This window comes from Aulonocara sp. 'chitande type north' Nkhata Bay, linkage group LG10, assembly GCF_057382095.1.
Source record: "Aulonocara sp. 'chitande type north' Nkhata Bay isolate Kocher_YH1m ecotype deep benthic linkage group LG10, A_spYH_male_GT1.1, whole genome shotgun sequence".
NCBI lineage: Eukaryota > Metazoa > Chordata > Actinopteri > Cichliformes > Cichlidae > Aulonocara > Aulonocara sp. 'chitande type north' Nkhata Bay.
Genome location: NC_141353.1, coordinates 31,859,257 through 31,886,330, shown reverse-complemented (window position 1 = coordinate 31,886,330; position 27,074 = coordinate 31,859,257). Strand labels below are relative to the sequence as shown.

The window sequence follows — 27,074 nt, the reverse complement described above, 5'->3', positions numbered from 1 at the left end:
CCCCTTCAGCATTTCAACACAATGGTTCTTCTTCGCATAAAGCCATAAAGACAATTCTGCAGAAGTATTTAAGTGTCCTGCACAGTCTTGACCTTAACCCCATCAGCTTCAGACATGAACTGGAATGCAAACTGCCAGCCAAGCCTTGTCTCCCCACATATTTAAGTAATCCTTATGTAAATAAAAGGGTGCAGCCTCCTGGTAGTTGGCTTTTAACCCTTCCTAGAAAGTCCTCTCAAGAATAGTGGGGCCTTTGAAGCAGCAGTTTAATAAGCTGCAATTTTTAATGTGTTTATTTAACCTTTAAAAAGGTTTAAGATGTCGTTTAGTGCAGCTGTGATTCGGTCTGCTAAGGATTTCTTTTCTTTTCAAGCGTGATCCCTGTTGGCAGGTGTTCAGCATGTAGCTGAGAAGAAAATTTACTTAAAGCACAAAATTGCATTCCTTACAGTTATCGGCTGAGAAACAGACAAAAGATGACAGATTCATGTCATCATACTGACTCGTCCTGAATTGCTTTGTGTGGCTTATTTCCTGCTGTCTTTACATTTGTGTTAAATCACTTCTGGTGATTTTCTTTGAAAATGTTTAAAATACCTTTCTGGAGCAAGAACCAACAGGTTACCTAACAGACTTATTTACTTTACTTGTGATCTGAACGTTATTTACTCATTGATTGATTTGATGTGTGCTGTCCAGATTTGCAGAAATGTCTGCTTTCTCTTGAATACGATTCAGTGTCTGTTTCCGAGAGCCTTTGGCTAACTAACCATGAAAAAAGACTGAAAAAGGACTTAATCATGTCATTCGGATAAAACACAGTGCTTATGGATCTGTTTCTGTCCTGGTACTTCTAGGTTGAATTGGAGGTAGAAGAGGAGGAGGAAGAGGAGGAGGGGGATGCTGTAGAAGTGGAGGAGGTGGAGATTGTTAATGTCATACAGTCGAAACCACCTCCAGTGATAGAGAAGATCTCAAGGAGGGAGGTGAGGACTGAGTTGAAGGAGATACCAGAGCCAACAAAGCTGGACACACGTTACTTCGGCGAGCTGCTGGCTGATGTCTACAGGAAGAACTGCGACATCCACTCCTACATCTCTGAGCATGTGTCCAAGATCCGTGGACAGTAAGTAAACTTTAGGCATTTAAGTTCACATCTACATCAGTGTACACACAAGATTAAAATTACTTTATCTATTTGGTGCTAATTTACAAAAACAGCTACCTCAAGATGCTTTATATTGTAAGTTACACACCCCACAAAATTAGAGGGAAAATCTCAACAATCAATACATCCCCTATGAACAAGCACTTGGCAACAATAGGGAGGAAGTACTTCCTCTTAACAGGAAGTAACCTCTGGCAGAACTCGGCTTAGAGAACGGCAGCTTTGCGCCTCAACTAGTCGATGGGAGTGAAGGAAAAGAAAAGAGAGCATAGGGAGAGGGGACAAAAGCCACTATAAGAGAGAAGACAGTAATAAAACACATGGGGAGTGAATGACGTGAGCACAGAAGAAACCTTCAATGCATCATGGGAAGACCGCCAGCAGCCTGAGCCATAACTAATGGATGTTTCTGGGTCATCTGATCCAGCATTAATGATATGCTTCATTCAGTTCATTTAAAAAACAAAACAAAACAATATACTTTTTAATATTTTTTTTTTACTGTATAATCATAAAAGTAGATAAGATGTCTGTCGTCTGAATTCAAACTTGAAGCTGTTTTCAGAGGAGAGGCTCCGCCTCCCATTCTAAAACTTTAAGAACCACTGAATAAACAAGTAGCAAATGGCCTGTTCGTGCTGGTGGTTGTGAAATGAAAACGATGCAATCCTTTTATAGCAAAGTAAAGTTTGGTAGTTTTAGCCTGTTGACATATCTTGTTCTTTGTTGCAAATTTGGATTGCTCAACTTCTGATTGTGTAGGAAGAGTTGGTGAAGGAACAAATCACAGCAAAAATGACGCGTTGGTCAGTCAATAAAATTTTTCCTCTTCCCTTAAGTGTTGCAGGAGTTCCTGCATTGGAAAAAGGAACAAACACAGACAGATTTCAGGTATGATAGTAAGATAAGGTACTAATCCTTTAAGATATAATGGAGCCTGATTATTCAAGACTTTGTAGGTGAGATGAAGGATTTTAAATTCAGTTCTGGAGCCTACTATAGTCTCTCCTTCTAGACTGTGTTTTAAAAAAAAAAAAAAAGCCTGATAATAAGGAATTCCAATTGTTCCAGATGTGTGGACTAGTTTCTTAGTATCACAGGATGTGACAGGATGTTTCTCATTTTAGGAATATTTTTGGCGTGAATATAACTGGGTATCATTTGCATAGCAGTTAAACTATATGCAGTGTTTTGTAATAAAATAGCCTAAGGGAAGAGTCTTCATAATTTGAGGTTAAATCCAAGCTTACATTTGATTTTTATTTAATTTTAGCATTTTAACCTCTATTCTTATATAAAGCAGATGCAAGAACTACTTGAAAAGAATGAGTTTATGAAAAAAACTCACACAGCGTTCTTGCTCCCTGTTTCAACTTCTTGCACTGCTATTTAAGCAGTGATGTGAAATGAAGACATCTATTGTCTGGTTCTCAGACATGCTCTGCAACACTTTTAGTGCAGAATGCAAAGCTGGCCATGACCTAGTCAAAACACAAAGCTTTTATTTTGTGTGATATGCTTTTAAAAAAAGAAAAGTTTTAACTGAGAAGTATGGATTTATTTTGAAGAGGAAATTTCAAATATCTTACTCTGGAATAAGTAAAGTACCAGGGGACAAAAGGAAACCCCGGTCCTTATTACCAGACAAATAGCCTTTCGCAAAGAAATCTTCCATTTCTACCAGATTTTGGAGTTTAGCACAACTGAGAAACATCTGTGTCATGCTTTGGTTAAATTACCCAATGCGTCATGCTCCACTGCATTAGAGGGAGTTGTCTTTCAAACCATTACGGAGTTGTTCACCTCCACGTTATGATGAAACCTTTCTATCATGAGGGGAGGGGCCTCCATGATGACTCCAGTCCACACAGACATGAAAAACTAAAAAACCTGTGGGAGATCTTTTACTGACACCTGCACGATCTGCAACCCCATCGTCAAGCACCAATCATCTAACGGAAGAATTGTTTTCATTCCTCAAGTGAACTTTGAGAGATCAGAACAACGAATGATGATGTGTAATTTTATGTTGGATGTTTCTTTAACATCACACCTTTCTGTTTGTCCACGGAAAGGTGAGATGTTATACGCATACATCGTTTTGAATTGGACTGCTGTACACCATTTAGATAAGCTGTGTGAGATTGTCATGGAGACAGACACTGGGTTTGGCAGCTTGGATTAGTTTCATGTGCAACATGCTCAAACAGGTTGAAGGCGAGTTTCGGGTTGGCTTCTCTCGCTCGTAACTCCCGCAGTTTCTCGTCTCTGATCTCCTTACAGTACCTCGCAGTTCCCCTTCAAATTCCCAGGTGAGGTCATGCAGTACCTCTGGTGAAGCCCATTCAGATATCCACACACCCAGCATGTCGCTCCCCATTTTATAATCAATATACTAAAGATGGAGATGAACCACAGCACTGGATCTATACAGTGTGTGAGCACTGTTTGCAGCTGCTGTGGGAGACAACAGAACTGTGGTGATCAGTGTCACCTGCAAACTGTGTGATTGCTCTGTCATTTGGGAGAGATTCGGTGCTTTGGACACGAGTGTGACAAGTTGGAGTTTTGTTGGAGATGGTTTACATTAAAGAAACAGGAAAGCATTTTCAAATCAGATTGAAAACTTGATCAAAAGATTCTTCGTGCTGTGTTTGAGCTGTGCAAGAGTGATAATAGCATTCTGGATCACGTGTTTTGGAATTTTCTTGTGCTTTTGGGATTGCTGACAGTGGATTCTGCAGTTTTTGATTTGTATTTTTTTAATTGTGTATATAGCTGTACACATGTTGTCTGTGAATCATAAGGAGTGCCTGCACAGTATGTACACCTGAAAACGTAACCTGGTACAGCACGTGTATTTTAAATCATCCATGCTGATTTTGCACATGTTCACCGTCATCAGTTTCTGCTTAATTTTCACATCACTCTGCATGTTAGTACAGGAAACCAAGGTAAGAAAAAAGGATGAACTGTAGGTCAGGTTTGCTAAAAAGGCCAAAGGGAGTGAAATGGAGCTCCAATAAGTTAACACCCAGTTGATTCATGAGGTGTGGGTGAGTGAGAGGGTAGCCATAACTTTTCACCTTCCTGCCAACCACCTACATGTCTCTAAATCACCGAGCACAGATGTACTTACTTGTTCCACACTATTGTACGTGCGCTGACTCACAGTCCAGACTAAGCAATTAGGCTGAAATAAATATCACGCTGACAAGTCTGATGAGATTCAGGGTGTTTTCATATAATCAAGAAATGTTTCCATGAAAAGCTGAAAACCTCTTTAAAATGCTGCAGCTGTCATTAGCCAGATCGCACACCTTGATGAATATGGATGGGACAGAGGAGCTAGTCAGAGTGGCACCAACAGGCGCTCCTCTGGGCACACAGGAAAACACACGAACTTATCCACACATAGAAAAGCACAGCACCAGGAAATGATCCTAAGATTTCATGTGACCTTAAGTATGGTGCCTAATCTCAGTATGGTCCTAAATTAAAATTTTCAACCATAAAATAAGTTTGTGCACCAAAAGGAGCCCAAATCGTTGATGCATCATCAGAGATGAACAGGTTTTTGTTCAGATAGAACAAAACACGCCTACTGGAGCTCTTTCCAGTCACGCTGTTTTACTCATTGTTTTCCTTGCTTTGTGTTCCAGGAAACACCAGATGGATTTGGGAAAAGATTCCATGGTGAGAAACAATCTTCCATCACACAAGTAACTGATAAGTGAATCTGAGGAGATCTCAGAGAGACACAACAACATTAGCTGCGGTCAAAATGAGTCACAACCTTGAAACTAATCAGATTTCAGACATTTTCTGCAGAATATGAGAGATTTTGACTAAAGTCCTCGGAAACAAAAACTAAAGTAAAAGTGTGTTTTTTTGTGATCAACATTTTATTGATTTAAAACGGGGTTTGGGGGGGGGGGGGGGGGGTACAGACATATACAGCACAACTGTAAACTGCAGTAGCAAAGCAAACATTAGTCACAAGGCATAGGGACAGCAAAGAAAAAACACAAAAACACAAAGTTAAAACCAATTATTGCCTCTTCCAGGAGATAACTCTGGATGAGAAGATTTTCCAAGCTTCGACAGTCGTGGGTCAAGCTTTATTTAATTTTGCTGTGGTATGTTCAAAACCAATAACACGGATAAGACATCGTCTCCAGAATGATTCCATACAAATGTCAGGACTGAACCATTGCCTCGTAATAGTCTTCTTTGCGGATGTGAATCCAGCGAACAACATTTTGCATTGTATTTGTTTTAAGGAGATTTCAGAGGTATCATTAAGGAGACAAAGACCAGGATTGGGAACATAAAAAACTTCCAGTACCTCAGATAACACAGAGTTCACAAAGACCCAAAAATTGGATACAACAGGACAGTCCCAAAACATGTGCAAAAACGTGCCAGGTGATGAATAAGTAAAAGTGTTTTTGTCATTCTTTAACTTCAGGTGGATAAAGAGGAGGTGGAGGCTTTGATTCCAAAAGGAGCTACTGAACTGACCAAGCAACAAATGCGCTACCTGCTACAGGTAAGTGACAGACAGAAAGATTCCAATAATACACAAGTTTAATTAATAACACATTTTGCTATCAATGAGAATATAATCCCACAAATTCAAGCCTGTCACCTGACGATGCCTGGTCTCGTCTTATCTGAGAAGCTAAGCAGCGTCAGGCCCGGTTAGTACTTGGATAGATGGGAGCTGGGATTCCTCCAGCTGTCTTAGCTAACCACATGTCTTAGTTAATTATAGGCTGAATTCCAGCCTTCCTCTTATTTAAAAGGTTCTTGAAAGAAACAGGACTAGTGAAGGTTAGCTTGATCTTCTTATGGCCTCTGACAGTGGATTCAGCTCTGTGTTTATCCTGTTAGACCTTAGTAAAGCGCTCAATACTGTGTATTGGACCTCATAATCATATCCAGACAAGATCATTAATAAGGTCAAACTAGTTACCGTTTGAAATTCTGTCTGTACCAGTAGCATCTGTGTTGGGCCGCCTAAAACAGCAGAATATGTGCTTTTTAAATAATATTTACGACTGCAAAGCATTGAGCTTCACACCTTTGTTTTTTCTGTCCCCTCTCTGGTGTTACCTTCTCTGTGTTTGTGTGTCAGACTCGTCTCACTGCAGATAAGAGCATGCGTCTGCTGCTGTCCACCTTCAACAGTTTGAGAGAGGAGCTCATGCACATGTCGGAGGACCTGCGGGTAAGAAGGAGAAAAACACTTCAGACAAGTCCCAGCTCAGTCACCATAACTCAGACACTGTCCTCTGCAGCACAGTGCTTGGTATCTGGATAAAAAGTAGGGTGGATCGGCTTTGTGTCTTCTTGGAATCTTGGAGAGAAACTGGATCCGCTAGTTTGACTCTGCGGCGACAGCAAAAGAAAATAAAAAACTGTGGTAACAAACACAAACAGGAGTATAAATCAAAGCTGTCAGATCATCTTTAAGCAACTGAGAAAACTCCAGTACATGACAACAAACAAGCAAACATCTCCTAAGAAAGAAAGTCAAAGAAAAAATGCTAACACTTTATAATATTGTAGGGGAATAAATATAGTGGTACATTCAATATGCTTCTATATTAAACATTCAAATTTCGGTATTAATGGGTTTAAGTCAGGAGTGTAAATGTGACCGTAACATCAACACCTCATGGTTCTGCCATGTCCACTTGAACCTATTTGGTTGATAACGACTTCAGTGTAACATCAGCACTGAGGGAAGAACATGACAGAGGGTGTGGTTACATAAGTAACATTCAGATCTGTACAGCAGCGTCTGTCAGGGTAGAACAGTATGCGCCCAAAGGCTTCACGCATCGTATATGAGCTTTTTCACAGGGGTGCGAGTTACTTAAATAGTTTCAATTAGACAGGCATGTACAGGACACCAGAAAGATAGTATCAAACTATTAATGAGGTGTGGTGAGTCACATTCATTGTGCTTACATTTCTGAAGAAAAACAATTAACGTTTTAAACTGACAAGGAATCAAAAATGCAAATGTGTGTTTTCTCTGATTCCAACAACAAGCCCAGCGTAATGACTAATCTGAATCCAGAAGCAGGCATGTCAGCGATCATGAAGTATATAATAATGTACACTTTTTATTGATCCCCGTGGGGAAATTCTTCTCTGCATTTGACCCATTCACTCAGTGAAGCAGTGGGCAGCCACCAGTGCAGCGCCTGGGGAGCAGCGTGTAGGGATGGTACCTTGCTCAAGGGTACCTCAGGGTAGCCGTTCAGGGGATTCGAACCCCTGACCTTCCGATCATGGGGCAACTGCTCTACCTACTGAGCTATCCCTGCCCCTTTAAGTATATGATTATTACTGTTAAAGATGTGATATGTCTGTCTGATATTACAGCGTCTGGAGAGTGAGAAGGACTCTTTGGAGAGAGATCTGAGTTTCAAAACAGACCAGGCTCGGCAGTATGACTCCCTCCTGGCGACCGTCCGAGAAAACAACAGACAGCTCCAGGTACTCCACGTGTGTCTGTCTGTTAGTGTGTGTGCCAAATATTCATGAACAAAATTTGTTTCTCCAAATTGTGCTTGGAGAAACCACCGTTTTGATGAGTAACTTGTATTTGGTTTGTTTCATAATACCACAAAAACACTGGAGGGGAAAAGAGCCAGTTTAATTCCAGTACAGTTTCTTTTAATGTCAGTGTCTACATACAGAGACAGAACCCGAACTATCAGACAATCATGAGCAAGCATGGCGGGGTTTTGGAAGAGGAGACCTGCAGGCAAAACCAGGCTGAGGGAGAGGCTGGTACTACAGTATGAAATGGACCAATGAGAGGCTACAAAATTACTTTAAACAGCCAAAATTATTAAGATTTTCAGTGTCAGAGGTTTCTTTTAGTGGCCTCTCTCTGCTTAGCAGGTAGAACTTGGTTACCCAAGGCTAAAAAATATTAAATTTTTTCTTGCCTTTATCTTTAGGTCTCTACACCAGAACAAGCTACTGTAGTTTACCAAAGTGCTTGCAAAGCCAGCTGTCAGTCAAAGTGCCCATGAGTCTAATATACAGATGTAAAATTAAAAATTCACCACCATAGTGTTGGCATCCAGTGATGGGGGATCACAAGCCAGTGTGCTCCTAGTGCCTGTTCCCTGCATAAATGGAGAGGGTTAAACGTTTGCGTTAAATCAAATGTGCTGATCATCAAGAATGAGATACTGGAAATGGGAGAAAATGTGCTACTGTTGGGTGAAGACAGAGGAGGAAAGGCAGGTGTGTAAATGTGAGATTAGGGACACTAAATGTAGGGCCTGTGAGTAGTAAAGGGAGAGAGCTGGTTGATATGATGGCGAGATGAAACATAGATATGTTGTGTATTCAGGAGACAAGGGTGGAAGGGAGGTGGATTCAAACTGTTCTACGATGGTGTAGATAGGAAGAAAAATGGAGTAGTTGCGATCTTGAACCAAGACTATGTGAATAGTATGAGGTAGAGAGAGCGCCAGACAGGGTCTAGAGTTTCATGCTGGAAATAATAAGAAAATATGATGAATGTTTAAAGTGTGTCAAGGAGCTTGCAAAGAAAAGCGTCTGGACTTCTTTAAGTTGCTTGAAGACGTTTCACCTCTCATCCGAGAAGCTTCTTCAGTTCTAAGGTCAAATGGTGGAGAGTCCCAGATATAAACCTAGTGGGAGTGACCCCCCACAGAGGGACAAAAGGACCCCCTGATGATCCTCTAATCGCCTGAGCCAAGGTGGGAAACTGGGCGTGGGTCCCAATCAGCCAGAGTTTCGGGTGTGTTCATTGTGAAACCTGGCCCCACCTTATCATGTGAATTCCTGAGGTCAGATGGCCCAGGATGTGAGTGGGAAAAGGATCTCAAAACTGGATTATAGATGGCAGAGAGTTGGTGTCGTAAACCCCCGCCTCTGTTCAAAGATGGTCGCTCACAGTGGACATAGATGGCTTCTTTCACTCCTCTTTCAAACCATCTGTCCTCTCTGTCCAAAATGTGAACATTGGCATCCTCGAAAGAGTGTCCTTTGTCCTTAAGATGCAGATGGACTGCTGAGTCTTGTCCTGTGGAGGTGGCTCTTCTGTGTTGTGCCATGCGCTTGTGAAGTGGCTGTTTGGTCTCTCCAATGTAGAGGTCTGGGCATTCCTCGTTGCACTGTACAGCATACACCACATTGTTAAGTCTGTGTTTTGGCGTTTTGTCTTTCGGGTGAACCAGTTTTTGTCTGAGCGTGTTGCTGGGTCTGAAATGCACCGGGATGTCATGCTTGGAGAAAACTCTCCTGAGTTTTAAAGTGTGTGCCCCACAGGTTGGAAGTCAGTTGAAAGAGAGGATTTCTGGACTAAGTGTTAGAAGAGAGTCTTCATTGAGGAGAGAGTGGTGATTGGAGCGGACTTCAATGGACATGTAGGTGAAGGGAGCAGGGAGCAGAGGAGGTCCTGGGTAGCTATGGTGTTAAGGAGAGAAATGTTAAAGGATACAGGTTGTTAAGAGTGACTGCTGTCATTTCCACTAATAGTCACAGAGAAGTATTTTACTACAGTTGAAGGCTGTGTGTAAAAAAATCAAAAAACGAACTTTACGTATTATCACAACACTATGAAAATTGCCAGAAAAAAAGGCGATTCCATTCTTTCACGCGTGCCGACTATGAAAACAGAATTCCAGAAATCTAGAGTTTTCTGGAGGCATGTTTGCAAAGACAACAGAGAGCTATGACCTGTTTTGCCTTCAAGCATGGGCAGGACTCAGTTGCACTCTTCATAGAAAGTGTTTCATTGCAGTCACTGGCCAGCGTTACTGTGCAAATAGTGGAGATGTTTCACTTAAGGATCAAAATGAGGAAAACCTGAACAACCCAGCTATTTTTTTTAATCTTTGAAAATGTGTGCTGCTTCTGTGAATCTATCTGCATGGGTTCATGTATCAGAGAAGGAGAAATGTAAGTAGCTTTGCTACTTTTGCTTGTCAGTTCATCTAAAAAAGGCAATTCTTTATTTGGAATGAGGACACGCAAGATGTTTGTAGTGATTCCTCAGAGTATGGATTACTGCATATGCACAAATAGCAGGTCGACGTTGAGGCAAGAATTTGACCTTCAGTTTAACAAATAATACTCTTCGACACAGTCAGGTACTGCAGTTTCTGACTGTGTTGGATTCGGGCGTCTACATAGCGTCTATGTGTGTTGTCTTTCTGCAGCTGTCTCTGAAGGAATCCCAGGCCGCCCAGCGTTCACTGGAGAGCCAGATCATGAGCAAACAAAGTAGCGACTCGAATCGTGACTTCAAGCTGAAAGAGATGGAAGCAAGAATGAAAGCAATGGAGAATGAGAACAAGATGCTCCGACAGAAGGTAAAGCTGGATATGCTTTTTTCCCCTACATCTCTTTAAATAAAGAAAGTTGTGCAGTTATTTAGCAAAATGTGTTTTTGAAATCTTTTGTCTTTTTGTCTTGTCTGTCCCTCCTATCAGCTGGCTGGACAAGGTAGCAGCTCCACCTTTCAGATCAAAACAGACGAATTATCCCGTCAGTACAATGAGCAGCTCAGCACCTTGACTCGAGAGAAAGATCGGGAGATCGAGAGGCTGAGGGTAAGACAGGAAGAACTAGATTCTCATCAAAATGAAAAAAAAAAAAAAAATAGACCACAGAAGTTTGGTTTTCAGATAGGTAAGTGGCGAGCTACAGAAGCTGCACAAAAGTTGATTTGTCGCCAAAGATCTGCCTGCCTAATATTGCATTGGTCCCTGTTCGGCTGCCAAAACAGCCCTGACTCATCGAGGCATGGACTCCACTAGACCCTTGAAGGTGTGCTGTGGTATCTGGCACAAAGATGTTAGCAACAGAGCCTTGTAAGTCCTGTAAGTTGCGAGGTGGGGCCTCTACGGATCAGATGTGTTTTTCCAGCACATCGCACAGATGCTCGATTGGATTGAGATCTGGGGAATTTGGAGGCTTGTCGTTGTGCTCCTCAAACCGTTCCTGAACCATTTTCACACTGTGGGAGGCCACATTATCCTGCTGCAAGAGGTCACAGCCATCAGGGAACATTGTTTCCATGAAAGGATGTACGTGGTCTGCAACAGTGCTTACGTATGTAGTATGTGTCAAAATAACATCCACATGGATAGCAGGACCCAAGGTTTAACAGCACAACATTGCCCACAGTGTCACAATGCTTCCTGTTTGCCTGCTTCCCATAGTGAGTGCTGGTACCAGAAACCATGAAATAATGATTAATGTTAGATGACGGTGCATCCCGGTGCTTGTATTTAAGGAAGGCATTGTTTTTCGCTTGCACGTTGTTGGCAGTTTCAGTTGCATGTTATAGGCCAGAAACATAAAAATATATCTTCTAACATGCTCCCAGTCGTAGTCTTACCTAAACTCATTTTTTTTCCTGGTTTGCTCTCCGTCTCTTGCTCTAATCTCTCCAGACCCAGATAACAAGGATTCAGACAGAGGTCACCACTGACAGGTCGTCCTCAGAGAAGAGTCTTCAACTGAAGATCACAGAGCTTCTCACCATGTTGGAGCAGCAGAAGACCACCATCTCCAAACAAGAGGAGGTCTGCAACACACAACACATCAACACTGTGTTTAATTTTGTGCCAGTCAAAGATGGAAGACTATCAAAAGGATCAGTCGAGACAAACCGGCGCTCTCAGAATCAAGAGACTAAATAGAATCAGCTGGATATTATATAAAATAGCTGTTTTTCAGTTCGTTTTATAAAGAATCTGTTAAACCTTAAATACAGATCAAGTATTAATTATATCTGGAGACCTGGCTGTGATGAAAAGCAGACCAACAGGTTTGTAATGATGGACTAAAACAAAGATGAGTGGGTACAGCTGCCTGTGTTCAACTTTGAGTTCAAATAGCCCCACCTCTAATTTCCACCCTCTCACAGTTGTTAAGAAGAGGGAAAACCTATAGAAATAACTTTTTTCTACAGGCTCTGACCCTGCCTGTTGCTGCTGTAAAAGTTTGGTATTTTGACACTAAAAGCCATTTGGGAATGGAGATGGAGTCAGTTAGCAGCCTCACGTGGCCATTTGAGGTACTGCAAAGCCATTCAGTTTGAATTTAACTAAAGTGGGGTTATTTTTCCACACAATATCAGCTTCAATATCAATATAGTCACAAAGTTTAATACTGAGATCTGCATATGCGGAAGCAGTCTGATTAGATGTTTCTAGGTAGAAATAGGCTTTTTATATGTAGAATATAAACTGATAGTGAAGGTAATGATTTTACCATCTGCCATTTTTCACATCCGAAAAAAAGGGTAACTTGTGAAGCTCCTGTGAGATCGTCCGACTCATTCTGTTCACTGATCCTGCTGTGTTTCCAGTTAAAACCAGTCTGGATTCAATTATGTGCAAACTGCAAAAGCAATTTTAGTAAACCACAATTTTCCTTTATCACCATCAGACTTACTACATTTTGGATGATCAACAGATTTGTCTTTAGTCATGCAGAAACAAACTGAATGCTAAAAATGAAGTTTGTAAATGAAGAAAACAAAGCCAGCACCTTTCAGGTCCAACTACATTCCTCTGACTGAAAGATGATAGTTAATTTAATTTCAAAATCTGTTGCTTTCATTCAAATTCTGTTCTTTTCATTCTAATTCTGTTCTTTTCATTCTAATTCTTTTCTTTTCATTCAAATTCCGGTGCTTTCATTCTATTTTTTTGTTTTCATTCAAATTCTGTTGTTTTTATTCAAATTCGATTCTTCTCATTCTAATTCTTTTCTTTTCATTTTAATTCCGTTGTTTTCATTCAAATTCCCGTGCTTTCATTCTAATGCTTTTGTTTTCATTCAAATTCTGTTGTTTTCATTCAAATTCTGTTGTTTTTATTCAAATGCTGTTCTTCTCATTCTAATTCTACTCTTTTTATTCAAATTCCCGTTGTTTTCATTCTAATGCTTTTGTTTTCATTCAAATTGCGTTGCTTTAATTCAAATACTGTTCTTTTCATTCAAATTATTTTCTTTTCATTTTAATTCCCGTGCTTTCATTCTAATTCTTTTGTTTTCATTCAAAATCTGTTCTTTTCATTCACATTCCGTTGTTTTCATTCAAATATGATTCTTCTCATTCTAATTCTGTTCTTTTCATTTTAATTCTGTTCTTTTCATTCTAATTCCATTGTTTTCATTCAAAATCTGTTGTTTAACCTCAGGCGCGTTTGATTACCTCAGGTGGCTCACATCACATACCAGCGCAATTAAAACTGCACAAACTGCAGGAAATAGTTTTGCTCGACATTCATTTGCTGTGAAGTTAACAGTAAAAAAGACTATAAATTCCATACCATGTGTTGGTACTCGAGTTCCATTTTACTCTGACACATTTAAAAAATTGCCTAAATGAATGCAAAGTGACTGGAATGAGTGTGAGCTATCTGTGTGGAGCACAATGTGCCGTTTAACTGACGGCTTCTTGTGGTCCTCAGGAGATCAGAAGGCTGATGGAGGACAGGAACAGCAGCTCCAAGAATGTCACTAAGACCATCATCACCAAAAGGTACGAAATAACTATGACAGATTGCTGCCAGACAAGATAACTTTATATCAAGTTAACTTATGTTAAGTGACCCTTAACTCTGCTGATTCTACTGACTGAGTTCTTGCTAGCTCATGCTGAAAATGCTTTGAAGCAACGTGACGTGTAGGACTAACCCAGCAACCACAGTCAAAGCCTGACGTTATCTTCTCAGGTCTTTGAACGGTGGGCATCTTTTACATAAGGCAGGTCATTAAATGTGGCACTGAAAGACACCCATTTGGACACACAGTAAAAGAGTGGGATTTATCTTAAGTGGAATGACATGAAAACCAAACCTTTAATAGCCTTTATTCTTGATTTTTAATCACAAATTTCACAGGAGTACTTGTACAGCTTGCCGGTGTGGCTCTTCTTAATTAATGCGATTATGGAACGTGTTGTTTGGCCGAAGAGAGAAAAAGGAGAAAAACACAATAGAACAAAATTATTTAATCTATTGTGTTTTGGGGAGATCTGTTTTTTTAAACTGCCACCTATTACACTTTCAAAAAGATAAGTGACAGTTGAATCACTTGAATGCAGTATATACAGACAAATTCTAACCATCCACGTGACTCACAATCTGAGAATAACAACTAAATGTGCGTTTGCAGGTACAGGAACCAGTACCCGATCCTTGGTCTGCTCAGTGATGATTACCAGGTCACCTCACCTATCAAAGAAGACAAGACCATCGTCATCGAGAGAAGTGGACAGATGATCAAACAGGTAAAAACAGGAGGCGAGAGTGAAGGGTGAGAGTGAGCAGGTCACTTTCACTGAGCTGCTCTACATTCCACACTGATTTAATGAGCGACAGCAGTGCACCTGTACATACAGCTGCATTAAAAAATATTAGGTTTGTTGAAAAAGAAATTACCAAAAGTTCATATGTTCTTGAATTTACATGTATGTGTTTATAATTCGACGTGATTTGAACTGAGATTCTGACAGAAAAACTGACAAACTGCACAAAATGTAAAGACTTTTGTGGGACTTTAAGTTAATTTTGCAGATTTACAACCTGATGCAAACAAAAAAAACTGACAAAGGTGAAAATAAACGAATAAAACAATCCACATGTGGGCACACGGCTAGATTTTATATCAATTGATTGTCAAGCAGCTTCATTACATGTGCAACAAAGTCTATCATCATTATCGGCTCTTAAGTGACAAATAGAATGTTAAAAAGGGGAAATTCAAACTTCAAACTTGGAGTTTATTTCATGCATAATGTCAAATCTTAAAAGAGTTCAAGTAAATCAGTGTTCATTATTCAGAAATAATAAATATAAAAACTGCACTTTTTGCGTGCTGTGAAAGCAAGATATCTCATTTTATTATTGACCTACACTGTTTGAAGTTTTCAGCTAAACAGCAAAGCCCTGATTATACTGTCTGTGTCTGCATGTGCCAGTTTTCCCGTGACTACATCGACTTGTCAAGTCCTCCTGCTCATATCTGAGATTGTTTTTATTTTTCTGATCATGAATTGTAACATTAAAGTATTTTGCAATGAAGCAGTAAAGGAGTAATCTACTGTGAAGGAATGTGATAGTCGGGACTCTGAGAATCCGTAAGACCGAGGCTGTTCAAATTGTGGAAACTGTGTTTTCTTTGCATCTTCTCCATTAAACAAGTGAAGCGTTTGCATATTTAAACTGAATTATAACAGCTCTACCTGTTTTTTTTATTTTGAAACAGGAAATCATTACAACCCCTTAAAGACACACTGCTTCTCTCCGACAGGAATGAACTATGACCAACCAGAAGATCCAGATGTCACCCCCTATTCCCCTGCATGCTCCTCCCCCTCCCCTCAGGGCTCCCAGGGATGGTGGTGGTTGAAATCCCCTTCTTTGCCCCTAAATTTGGGATCTTTGCTTTGACCAAATTGTTTGGGGTGACAATTTTATCAAAATTTTCATTTTTTTCCCTTGTAACTAATAAAAAGGGAATTAATAATCTACTAATCACAGGCCAAATCTGATCAGATGATGCTACAGCCAGTTATGGATTGAGGCACGGGTAAAAAGAGTCACGACAACTGGGAACACGCTGAGATTAGAGTTGAACTGTCCGACGTGGATGGATGCTTCCTCTCTTTTCTCACCTTTATAACCTCATTCTGCTGGTTTCACTAAATTTAACATTCAGTCTTATTTGGTTTGACTCTGCACTTTAGCACATTAATACAAAGCACTCAATGGAATCACTAAACAAGTGATTCTGCAATATACTGCAATACAGTCATCTGTGATACCTCACAAAGTTGGTATTTAAAGAAGAAATGGGAAAGATTGTACACTATGACCTGAAATTTAAAATCTTTCAGGCTTAGTCTGATATACAAGAATATTCACAGGAGATTGTATTGTGATATATTGCTCTGTTGATGATTATCTGTCCCATCTCTACCCAGCTGGGGCAAGATAAGTTTGGATTTGGTTCCACGTGGATGTTTGTCTTCCCATGCTGTAAAATTCTTGGATGGAAATAGTTTAAGTTTTGTTTCTAAGGAAGTAATATTCTTATTTATTTCCCATTTTCTTTCTAGAGGAAGGAGATTGTTTGAAATATATATACTTTATATGCTCTCTGTTCAGTTTATTAAGCCTACCTGTGCATCCTCATGCATCATAGTACAACGTGTCCGTTTTTGTTCATTCTTTGAACTGGCTGCACTAGACAGATATACCTAATAAAGTGACTTCAGTATTCTTAACTGTGAACACTATGAATAAGCTTTTCTAGAAAAGCTCTCCTGACAGAGGTTTGCAAATCTATGCTTCTGTCTAAACACGAGAAGTTGTAAAAGAAACTGTCAAATCTGCTTAATTACCTTTGAAATCACTAAATGTCAAAAGATTGGATCAACGAGACAAGAAGTCTGCAGCTAACCGAAGGAAAACAATGCACCGCTGTGGAACCAAATGCTAAGTACCAAAGTGTCAGCCTCCAGTTGTCACCGATGTGTGTTTTGCCAAGACTGGTACCATGTAGCATGTAGCATGCAATCCTCCTCAAAGCCACCACAGCCATTCTTGCCCAGGGGACGAGGAAGTGGATGCATTTCTATGACTGCTACTCTGCATGTAAATATTTGTGTATATTTGTAAGCTGGGCGTGCTTAGTGTATGATCTCTCCAGTGCGCGTGTGGAATAATCCCCCTCTGCACTGCGGTTCTCATGATCATTTAACAAACGTTCTTAACGGGTAGTTTACTTCTGTTTAGTGCTAAGTGACTGTTTTTTTTGTTCAGTGCATTTTACTTTATTTGTAAGTTTTCTATGACTCAGAGGTGAATGGGTTCACATGTAGCTTTCATGTGCGATCTCGGGTTCGGGGTGTGTGATGCCTCACATTCGTGTGAGAAAATTCAGGCTTGATTGGATGCCTCCGGGTGCGAAGCATCACATTGGGCGGGAGGGTGGGAGGGGAATATAGCTGGAACTGAAGCATGATTTTGGGAAGGGGGGGTGTTAAGATGGTGCAAGAAGATTTAAATCACAATATCATATAAACTTTATGCCCGAGTCTGTTTCTGTTTCAGCTTCTTTTTTCTACTCTTCTTACATACAAGCAGAAGGCTTTGTGTCTACTGGGTAGCACTCATACCCCTTTTCCACCGATGCAGGTGCCCAGTTGATAGCCAGTTCCGTGTGTTTCTACCAAGGAAAGACCAGTGCCCATGCCAAAAAACCTGGCATCAGAACGGCACCACAAAATTTCCCGGCCGAGAGTTGGGATCACTGACATCAGTGGTGTGGGAGGGGCTACCACAAGAAAGTGAAGAATGATTGGTAGGTACAGCCCACAGTTTCTGGCTGCCATGATTTTCTTAAAATAGAACTTACCTCAACTCCCTGACACTACATAGTCGGTCCTAAAACCTGTTGCATTGTGGTGCTGAAGACAGAACTGGCTCAACACTATTACTGGCACCAGTATCAGATGGTGTTAAAGAGGTATTGAAGGCACTGTAGCCTGCTTTACTGGCTCATCAGCAGCTTGTGGTTTACATGAAATAGAACACTGAAACTACTGACTTTAAACTGAGGCTGTGTATTTGTTACTGCGCCACAAGCTTAAAAAAAAAATCTGCTAATAACCGAATGTCAGGGTTGGATGGTAATAAATTATATTAAGGGCAAATGTATTTGCAGAACTCAAAAGAAAATTCAGAATTTTAAATGTATGATTTTAAAGTAATTAAACAGTTTTTGGATTAGATTTGTTTTTCTGTTTTGAATTTATTGTAAGACAGTTCTAATGAAAAAAAACAACTTCCATACAAAGTTAATTTTCAACATAATCTGACCCAAAATGATGAAAGCATAGAGAAGGTCCAGTTATTGTTTTCATCCTCTTTTTAAAAAACAACCACCAATCCGTGATTGTCTACTAAACCTGCTTATGTTGTCGTTGATTTGTATTGTAGTATATTGATGCTGATGATGGGGTATAAAATACAGTTAATGATTGTTTGTAAGTGATATAGACAACAGTGAAGTAATATTACAAGATCTTTGTAAAACAATGTGTAGTTCTTCCTTTAAAGAACAGCACAAACTGGCTACAACCCGAATAGAAAGACGTGAGAGGTAAAAGTGATGGTGACGCCTCGACTGGCAGCTTTATTTAAATGCATTTAAATCAACTCCAGTGCTCGAGAGCTACTTTTCCTTTTTTTTACCCCAACACAGCTGAATCAAATGATTGGATTATCTCTTCAGCATGCCATCAAGTTTGGCAAAGGCCTGGTAACAAGCCATTCATTTGATTCAGGTGTGTCGGAACAAGGATGCATCTAAAAGCTGCAGGACAGTAGCTCTCCAGGACTAGAGTTGGACACCCCTGATTTCCTTTCAGTGGTACAAGCAAAACAGCAGTCTTGACCATCAGCAGTGAAAAGTGGCTTTATGCAGAGCTGTAGAAATAAAAGCATTTTCTTCTCTTTGATCTTTGTTCTTTGGCCAGTCTCAAATATGACTTCTACTTTACAATCTACTGTGCTGAAAACTGAAGTCACCGCTTTGACAAGTCGAGACGCATGTTTTACGGGTGCCATTCAATAAAACATTTCTTGAATATGATGAAGGCAAGCTGAGGAGCTGTGAGACACACGTTTCCTTAATTCTGATACTTGACTTCTTGCTCATTTGGGTACTGAGGTTCTCATATCTGTTCTGTTCTGGTTGGAGCTGGTTTGTGCTCTTCTATGAAAGTCCAGCACACACATATTGGAGTATTTTACTGCAAGGAATAACTGATGAGGTTTAGTTTGTGTATTTTCAATATTTTGAGGGAATCATCAACCCCCAAATGCTCCTAGCTGTATTTGGTGCTTATGTATCGAGCGCACCAGTTTTCGTTGTGGTAAAATGCAATGCAAAGCAGGTTTTGTACTGATCAGTAAGGCTTTTAACAAAGTGAACTTAAAACAGGGAGTGTAATGTCCCACTGGAACACCACAGTGAATAAATGAGCTCCTGCATACCTGTATATTCTATTAAATGTCACAAATTAATAATGATTATATTGATATATCAGACCAATTTATCTATAAATTGAAAACATCTCCATTTCTGAGTCCAAACTTTAAAGAAGTTCTGAAGTAGTACTAACCCAAATTAAGTACGGCTCCTCTTGTGGTTTGCTGCTAAGTAATTTTACTGATCACCTGTTTTGCTGTCCCTCTAGTGCAGAGGTGCCTCGAACTCTTGAGGCCTGGAGTTCCCCACCTCTGCTCTAGTGTGTACAGGACTTGCAGCGTATAAACTGTACTACAGTCTCTGACTATTACATATTACATATTCCTCTCTTTCTGTCTCCTTGATTGTATATTTCTGCAGTTTATCGTGTCAAAAACATGTACAGATTTTTTTTTTTGCTGTGATGTGGTCTCAATGAGTTTCACACTGAACTGAATTCCTAACTATTTTAGTGTGTGCAACACATTCGGGTACTATAACTGGTTTTACAGGCTGCAGCTCTGATTTATAGCCTACTGAAAAAAACGCAAAGCCTCACACAGTGTCAACCACACTGCAAAAACACTCCTTGCACTAAACATCTGATTGACTCTAAAGACAGAAGAGTCGCCCAGTGGACACTCAGCTGCATTTCTGCAGGAAGCCTGTAAAACGATTTTTGACTTTGTGGAACCTGAAGTGCCTTAATGTGTTTACCATGTTAGCTACACGGATCATTTTAAACTTTGTGGTAACGGCTCTCTGATCGCCAAACGAGGTGCCTTCATTTGCTTGCTATCCTGATTAAACCCTGCCTTTCTTTTCCAGCAAAGGATCATCTGTGTGTTGAGCTAAATTAATTGGTTGTAGCTAATATGCAAAAAGATCTAAATGTCTAAATATATTTTCATATGCAAACTGTTTTCTTTATTTTTTCATTCTGAGAGAATTTGCCTCAGTCCTGTTTCAGCTGAGGTGGATTGCAATTAAAATGAGTAATATATCTTTGAAGAAGTGCACTTGTGTTTGTACTTAAATTAAGATACAGCCTGAACGAAGCATTTATCAGATTATGGTCTTACTAAAGGGTCAGTTCACACAAATGAAAGCACAGGTGTCTGACTTCCCTCTGTCCACACTGCTGGCTTTCACTTGTATGTATCTGGACTTTTTAAAAATCTATTCAGACTCCCTGTAACAAATTATCCAAACCTGAAGCTCCACATACTGGGTTAAGAAACAGAATACAAGTCACTTAAACTGGTTTAAAGTCTACAATGACAAGGATAAAAACAGCTCTTTTTACTTTAAGCCCTTAAAGTTGTTTCTTTTTTTACTGTCTTCACAATAGAAAAGCACATTTGTGCTCCTTTCCCTCCTTAAAGGGTATAAGAATGTCAAAACAACTGTATTAGTACTCTCATCTTCAAGTCTCATGAGGCTGCTGGTCCAAGAATGGTCAGCAGGGGGAGCCAGCTCCCCTGAGCAGCTCTCTCTCCACTTGGGGTCAATGAGTGGAGCTGATGGAGCAGAGAGACAGAGAATGAGGTCATGGCAGCTCTGTAGGGCTTGGCTCACTTGGCTGCTAGTCAACCATTTTGACTTCAGTCAGTGTTCTCAAAGCCCACATGGTCGCAGAAAGCAGAAACCATCTCAGAGAACAGTCATTACTGGGAAGTTTTAATGATTACATGCAAACAGGATTAAAGCGATCAGACTACAAATAATCGGATTTTCTAAATTGTTTATTATTATCATCTGATTTTAGACTCTGAAAACATGTTACTTAATGGGCAGGACATTTATTTAGGATTTTGTTTGCGCAGATTAAAGAAACTTTTTTAAGACTTTGGTTTCCCGTTTTAATATTACTGTTTGTAAAGCACTTTATCCTGTCTATTTATCTTTCTTTTTCTTAGCTAATCTCCAAGCATGGAATTCTATTCGCTGCAGCATGGGCTGAATATTATTTGTTCTGACTGATAACCATGCTAGTTTCATGATGTGGCTCTCCGTGTTTCCTCTTTGCTCACTGACACATTTCTTGACTCGATTATGCAGCTCTTTCCGTGTGGGCATTATGAATTAAATATGAGGAAATATATGGAAAAAGAGAAACAAAGATGTTATCCAAACCTGGGTTCAGTCACAACAAGTTCCATTTTCTTTAAAATAATTTTTCAATGTGCTGCACCACAGAAGAAAAGACCGAGGAACAGAAACTTTAATTTTGCTAAAACAAACGTCACCGGTTTAGAGGTTTGATTATATGCACTAACACAACTAACAAATGAATAATCAGCTACAAATTAGCGTTTTTTGTATTAAATATTCATTAATAATTAGGATTAATAATGTTAATAAACCAGGGGATTTAAATGTGAATTCATGCAAATCATAAGCTTAAATACAATTTAAACTTTATGGCCATAAAGTGCATGAAACTGTATTTACCTTTCCTTTCTCTGATGTCAGCAGGACAATAAAAGTTAATGCTAAACAAAGACTGTAGCTCTTACAAAACTGAGTTGTTGTTAACAGTTACACACGTTTGTTTTCATACTTGGTTCATAGTATGACTTGGCAAAACATTCACCTGCTCGTTGATTATTTATTATAATACATTTAAATGAATTTAGTAAATTCTCATTTATCAATGCAAACTTAAACAGCTAGCCATTTAAACATCCAGCTGATTCAGATCTAGTAAATTTTCCAGTTTCCACCAGCGATTTGCAAACCTCATTGGAACAATGTTGCTGAAAACAGGTGTTTATTAATTCTGGAGGAAAGACGGTTGGTAAGAATGAATCACAACAGTGTCAGTTTGTTGTAAACTGAAGTGTTCTTTGTTGTATTTTAAATAGATGTTGATCTGCCACAACATCAAAACCACATGTCTAATATCATGTAAATCTCCCTTGTGCTGCAAACCCCAGTGGTGTTTGGAACTGAATGGATCCTTTGGCCTAATGTGGATTGGAGGGTGGGCCTTGAGGCTTGTTTTAGTACATCCAGAGATGTGGGGAGTTCGGAGGCTGGGTCAATGTCTTGGACACTTCATCGGGTTACCTTAGTCATTCCTGAGCATTTTTCACAATGTCAGGGCACATTGTCCTACTGGGGGAGGTCCTTACTGGTGGGGAATGCTGTAGCCATGTGGTGTGGGAGGGTGGGAGTAGTGGCGTCAGGATGCCTGGACCAAGCAGAACATCAGTTTGTTACAAGATCATAAATGTTAGTCACCGACTGTAGCTTTTAATGTTGTCGATGACTCATGTGGGTTGTAATATGAGTATATAGGGAATTTCTTGTAGTAGATTTAAAGTTATGTAAACATTAGATAGTAAAAATTAAGACTAACAGAAAATTTAATCAAAACTCCTGTTTCAACGTTGTACTGACCCATCCATCCTCCCTGACCTCCACTAGTCCTAAAAAGGCAATTTCTGCTTCTCTTTTCTCAATGTTGGCTTTTGTCGTAACATAAACACTGTTCACCCCCTTGCATTTGCACAATTATTTTTTTTTTCTATGAAAATATAATCTCATGCCACATCTCTATCAAATTCAAGCTTATGCATCATGTACAAACACACACTCTCTTTCTCTCTCTCTCTCTGTCTCTCTATCTCTCTCTCTCTCTCTCTCTCTCTCGCTCCCTCTCTCCCTCTCTGTAAACCCAATATCCTCTGAGGCCCGGGGGTTTCAGAGTGTAAAGGCAGTGGAGAGACAGGAAGAGAGTGACTGCATTATCCACATCAAAGAGCCAGTTATCAGCCATAATCAATGTTTTCCCATTACGCACTCCAGTCATCCTTTCTCGTTCACTCTCTCTCCCTCTCTCTATCTCTCTCTAATCAGATCAATATGCTTTATTGGCATGAATGGATGTACCTTATGAATATTGGCAAATAATGGTGAATTAATCAGCAAGTTGCCAATATACAGGAGGAGGATGATAAATGTTTGAAAGTAATTTGGGACTCTTTTGTAAGTTGTACTTTTGGCTGCGAAGTATAAATACCACATACTCTGAGGGTCTTGGGGTGTAACGTTTCTTCTGAGACAACATCTGTGGTCGAGAGGGGTATGACGGTCAACCAACTTTGTTGACTCGCTTCAAATTGGTTGACTGTTAAGCAAAACCTTTGAGAGCAGTGGTTTTTCAGTGGGCCACAGTTCCTCTTGCAGACCAGCCAGGAATTTGAACAGCTTTGATTCAGCTAGGTTTCAGTACACTACCCGTGTCAGAAGGGTCAGTGGCTGATTATTGGCCAGTATATGTAAATGGCTATGGCTTGGCAATCTTTGTGTAGCACCTTATTATTCCATAGTTTGATGGTTGAAAGAGGCACAGTTCCACTTCCATTGCTGTGATAGTTGAAACATTTGTTGTCAAACCATTTTACTACAATCACCCTCCAGGAGACATATAAGCAAAAGATCACTTCTTGTTCAGTCACTTCTTTGCTTATCATCAAGGGGAGGCCCACTGATCCAGCTTGATCACATAAGACATAGTTGTATGTGTCAGAATCCATTAGCGCCTTAATTGTCACAAGTAAGGTGTTCTTTGGCATCAGCAGACACTGGTCCACCAAAAGTGGTTGCCCAAAAAGAATGATCATATTTAGGTTCCCAGAAATGAGAGCATAGTTCCACAAACAGAATAAAAGATGATGTGGGTATCCTAATGTCACCCATTTGCCTGAGGATTTGCATTTTTATGTCCAAATATGCTATATTTAGACAGTAGTAGTAGGTTATCACCTAACGTTAGTAAGCTTCATATTGGTGCATTACCCAAAAACAAATACAATAACTAACTAATCGCCATAACTGAAGCACAGTCTGTTTGGATAGTCTGTGCCACACAGCGAGCCTATTTTCTCTTCTCATTCCCATCTCCCCAAACCGGTGGTGAGGTGTTTACCTCACAATACAAGGTGCCTAGAGGAGACTATTGTAGTAACATGGTGTTATAAATTTAACATTAAACATGAAACATCTATGTCTATGGCAAAGTCCTCACTTTTTTAAAGACGGCCTCAAGTGGGCAATACAGGAAATTCAGTTTTTCTTGGATCAGAAATATATCAGTTTACAACTGTTTGTCGATACCATAGGTAAGAATTAATTAAACTATAGTTTAATAAATTAAACTATTAAATTAAATTATATAAATTATAAATATATATATAAAATATAATATAATATAATATAAATATATAAAATATAAATTAAAGAGTAAAAACAGAACAGTAATCTCATCGAAACTAGAAAAGGAAAAAATTGTGGTTCTGCGATGATTTGCAAATAATTGCGAAAAAACAACTGATTGAGCAGAGGTTGCATGTGCAGCACTCTCAACCTCTGAGGGACCGTTTTTGATTGCAAGGCCACTGCAGAGGACATTGAGTGGGAGGCAGTGGGTTGGATTGTGATTCTTAATAATTGTCGTCAATCACTCTTAGATTGGCTAAGCTTTGCCAATAACTGCTTTCTAATTTGTAAATGTATACATATTGCCAACACGTTGCAATCAACCTGAGTCAGTCTACACCACAATAAGTGCAACTCGTCTGCAACTCGTCTGCAATGCATCTTTTTGCAATAGGATAATTGCCATGCGGTTGTATTTGTGTATAAAAGCAAGGCCATTTGTGAAGACATTTCTGTTTCAAATCGTTTTAAATCATTGACTTTCTGACTGGAATCTGAATATAAGTTGAACTTGAATTGTTTAATGTTTCTGCATACAGAAACAACAAACAAATTGAAAACAGATGGCAGCAGATTTGCAATTTTTGCCTATTTATCAGAGATAATCACTGTGTTATCCCAAACTAATTGCATGCAACTCTATCTTATTGCCGTTTCATCACCGTCTTGATGCAGAAAGTCACTTTCAAGACAGCAACTGCCTGCAAGTGGTTGCAGACCTCGTCTTCAAAGCAATCATTTTGAAAGTCAAGTTCACTGCACGCCATTGCAAAAATTATGGACATGCTGGTCTCCAATTGCTGTTTTCCCTGCTTTAACTGTATCATTAAACAACGCTAGAGGAGAAATTCTTGATCTACTGCCTCTAAACAAGAATATTACAGTGGTCTTGGATTCATGTATGATTTAAGTGTTAGTTAGTTAAACTAGATATCTGTTTTTGCCCACCCAATTCAAATAAAGGATTTATTTACCAGATAGGATAGCAGCCATTGTCACAAAAATAATAGAAGAAGTTGTTCTGAATATTGAGAACACATCATAAATAGATAATTGTTAAACAATTATATGATGATAACAATAATTGTAATTATATAACTAATAATATGAGAATTCAAGAATAAAGCAAATTTTAAAAAAACAAACAAGCCATAATATTCACTTTTTTTTGTCGTTTATCGTTGACCTCTTTACTTCATACAACCAGGCCTATCGACCCCTCTCTTTGACTAACCAGGCATCATGCCTGGGGTCAATGACCTACTGAAGCCCCCTGCTTGGCTGTGGGGTCGGGAAGTGCGTGCAAGTGTGTGGTGGGTACACAGTAAAATAACACATGATCGCCAACCCCCTGCTTCCACACTGGGTCACAGCCAGGCATTTAAGTAGGGGAAAAGGCTGTAGCTCACAATGATGCAAATCACACTGCACTGCACTGAAAAGCACAGATTGATCTGCCTTGTAAATTTTAGCTATTATATTTCCATTGTTCTGTTCCTACAGTTTAATAATTTCGTTTTAAATGCTCGGACCTAACATGGCTTTATTTATATATTTGATCTGTTTTCAGAATAAACAAGAGATTCCTACTTTTACAGGGTTAACATCACTCAGGAACTCTAGTCATATAGTATATATATGAAATAATTTTTCTCACTCATTCAACACTACTGAGTAGTCTGGGTGGATCTCCAGGTTGTGTGTCAGCCTGGATATTTTCAGTTTTCCCCAAGTCATGGCAGTCACCACTCTCCCTGCCTCACGCTCTTCCTTTGTCTCTCCACCCTGCCAGGAAAGTGTTGACAGCTCTCATCTTTCATCCATTTGATGTAATTATGCTTCTCAATCCACATTTGAAGCTCTCCATACACATTTTATGGTGGGATAAAAGGCCACATAGTGTTCTCACACAGTTCTCAGCTTCCCAACATAAACTTAGGTAAAGTTATGGTTCCTAAATTGCCTTATAAAAAATATCCTGAAAGACTGATCTTTTGTTTTCCTGTTTTTGAGATAAAAGAAATATTTGCATCTTATTTGTGACTCATTCTTGCATCCACTGTGAATATGTGTAACAAGTTTTATTACAAGTCATTATTAAGCCAAAAGAGGCTGTAAGCATAGAAAACCTGCTAGAAAAGTCAGTTTCAAATCTTGAACATAAAGCTTAATTGTCACCTGTTAAATACCACTTTAAATATTTTTGTTTTAACCAACAGAAACTTTCATGTTTGAAATATAAAGCCTTCTAGTTCCAAAAATAACTTGGGTTTATAATGCCAATTTCCCACCTTCATCACAGATGTACAGGTAGTAATTTTATTTTTGGACATATGCTTTGGGGAAGGTTTATAAAATGGTAGTGAGACCTGCTGTGATGCATGGTTTGAAGGTGGTGGTACCAACAAAAAAGCTGAAGGTACTACGATTTTCATTGGAAGTGACGGGGATAAACAGCATAAGAAATCAATACATCAGAGGGACAGTTGAGCAGTTTGGAGTCAAAGTTACAGAGGCAAGGCTGTGATGGTTTGGACACCTGCAGAGGAAGGATAGTGGATATATCAGACAAAGGATGATGGATATGGAGCTGCCAGATGGAGGAAAAGAGGAAGACCAC

At 39.5% G+C, this 27,074-nt stretch overlaps 1 protein-coding gene across 3 annotated transcripts in view; it reads left to right on the top strand.

Annotated features, from left to right (window-relative positions):
* Positions 1–17,172, top strand: part of pof1b (POF1B actin binding protein) — a 39,992-nt gene extending 22,820 nt beyond the window's left edge. The window contains exons 3-13 of one of the 3 annotated variants that reach the window (XM_086309521.1): positions 858–1,126; positions 4,831–4,864; positions 5,640–5,720; positions 6,309–6,401; positions 7,568–7,681; positions 10,390–10,542; positions 10,663–10,782; positions 11,629–11,760; positions 13,660–13,730; positions 14,366–14,480; positions 15,458–17,172. In XM_086309521.1, the coding sequence (XP_086165647.1) occupies positions 858–1,126; positions 4,831–4,864; positions 5,640–5,720; positions 6,309–6,401; positions 7,568–7,681; positions 10,390–10,542; positions 10,663–10,782; positions 11,629–11,760; positions 13,660–13,730; positions 14,366–14,480; positions 15,458–15,478 (1,203 nt within the window). In that variant the 3' untranslated portion in view covers positions 15,479–17,172. The other 2 variants (XM_086309522.1, XM_086309520.1) reach the window with 2 other exon arrangements.
* The last annotated feature ends 9,902 nt before the right edge of the window (positions 17,173–27,074 follow it).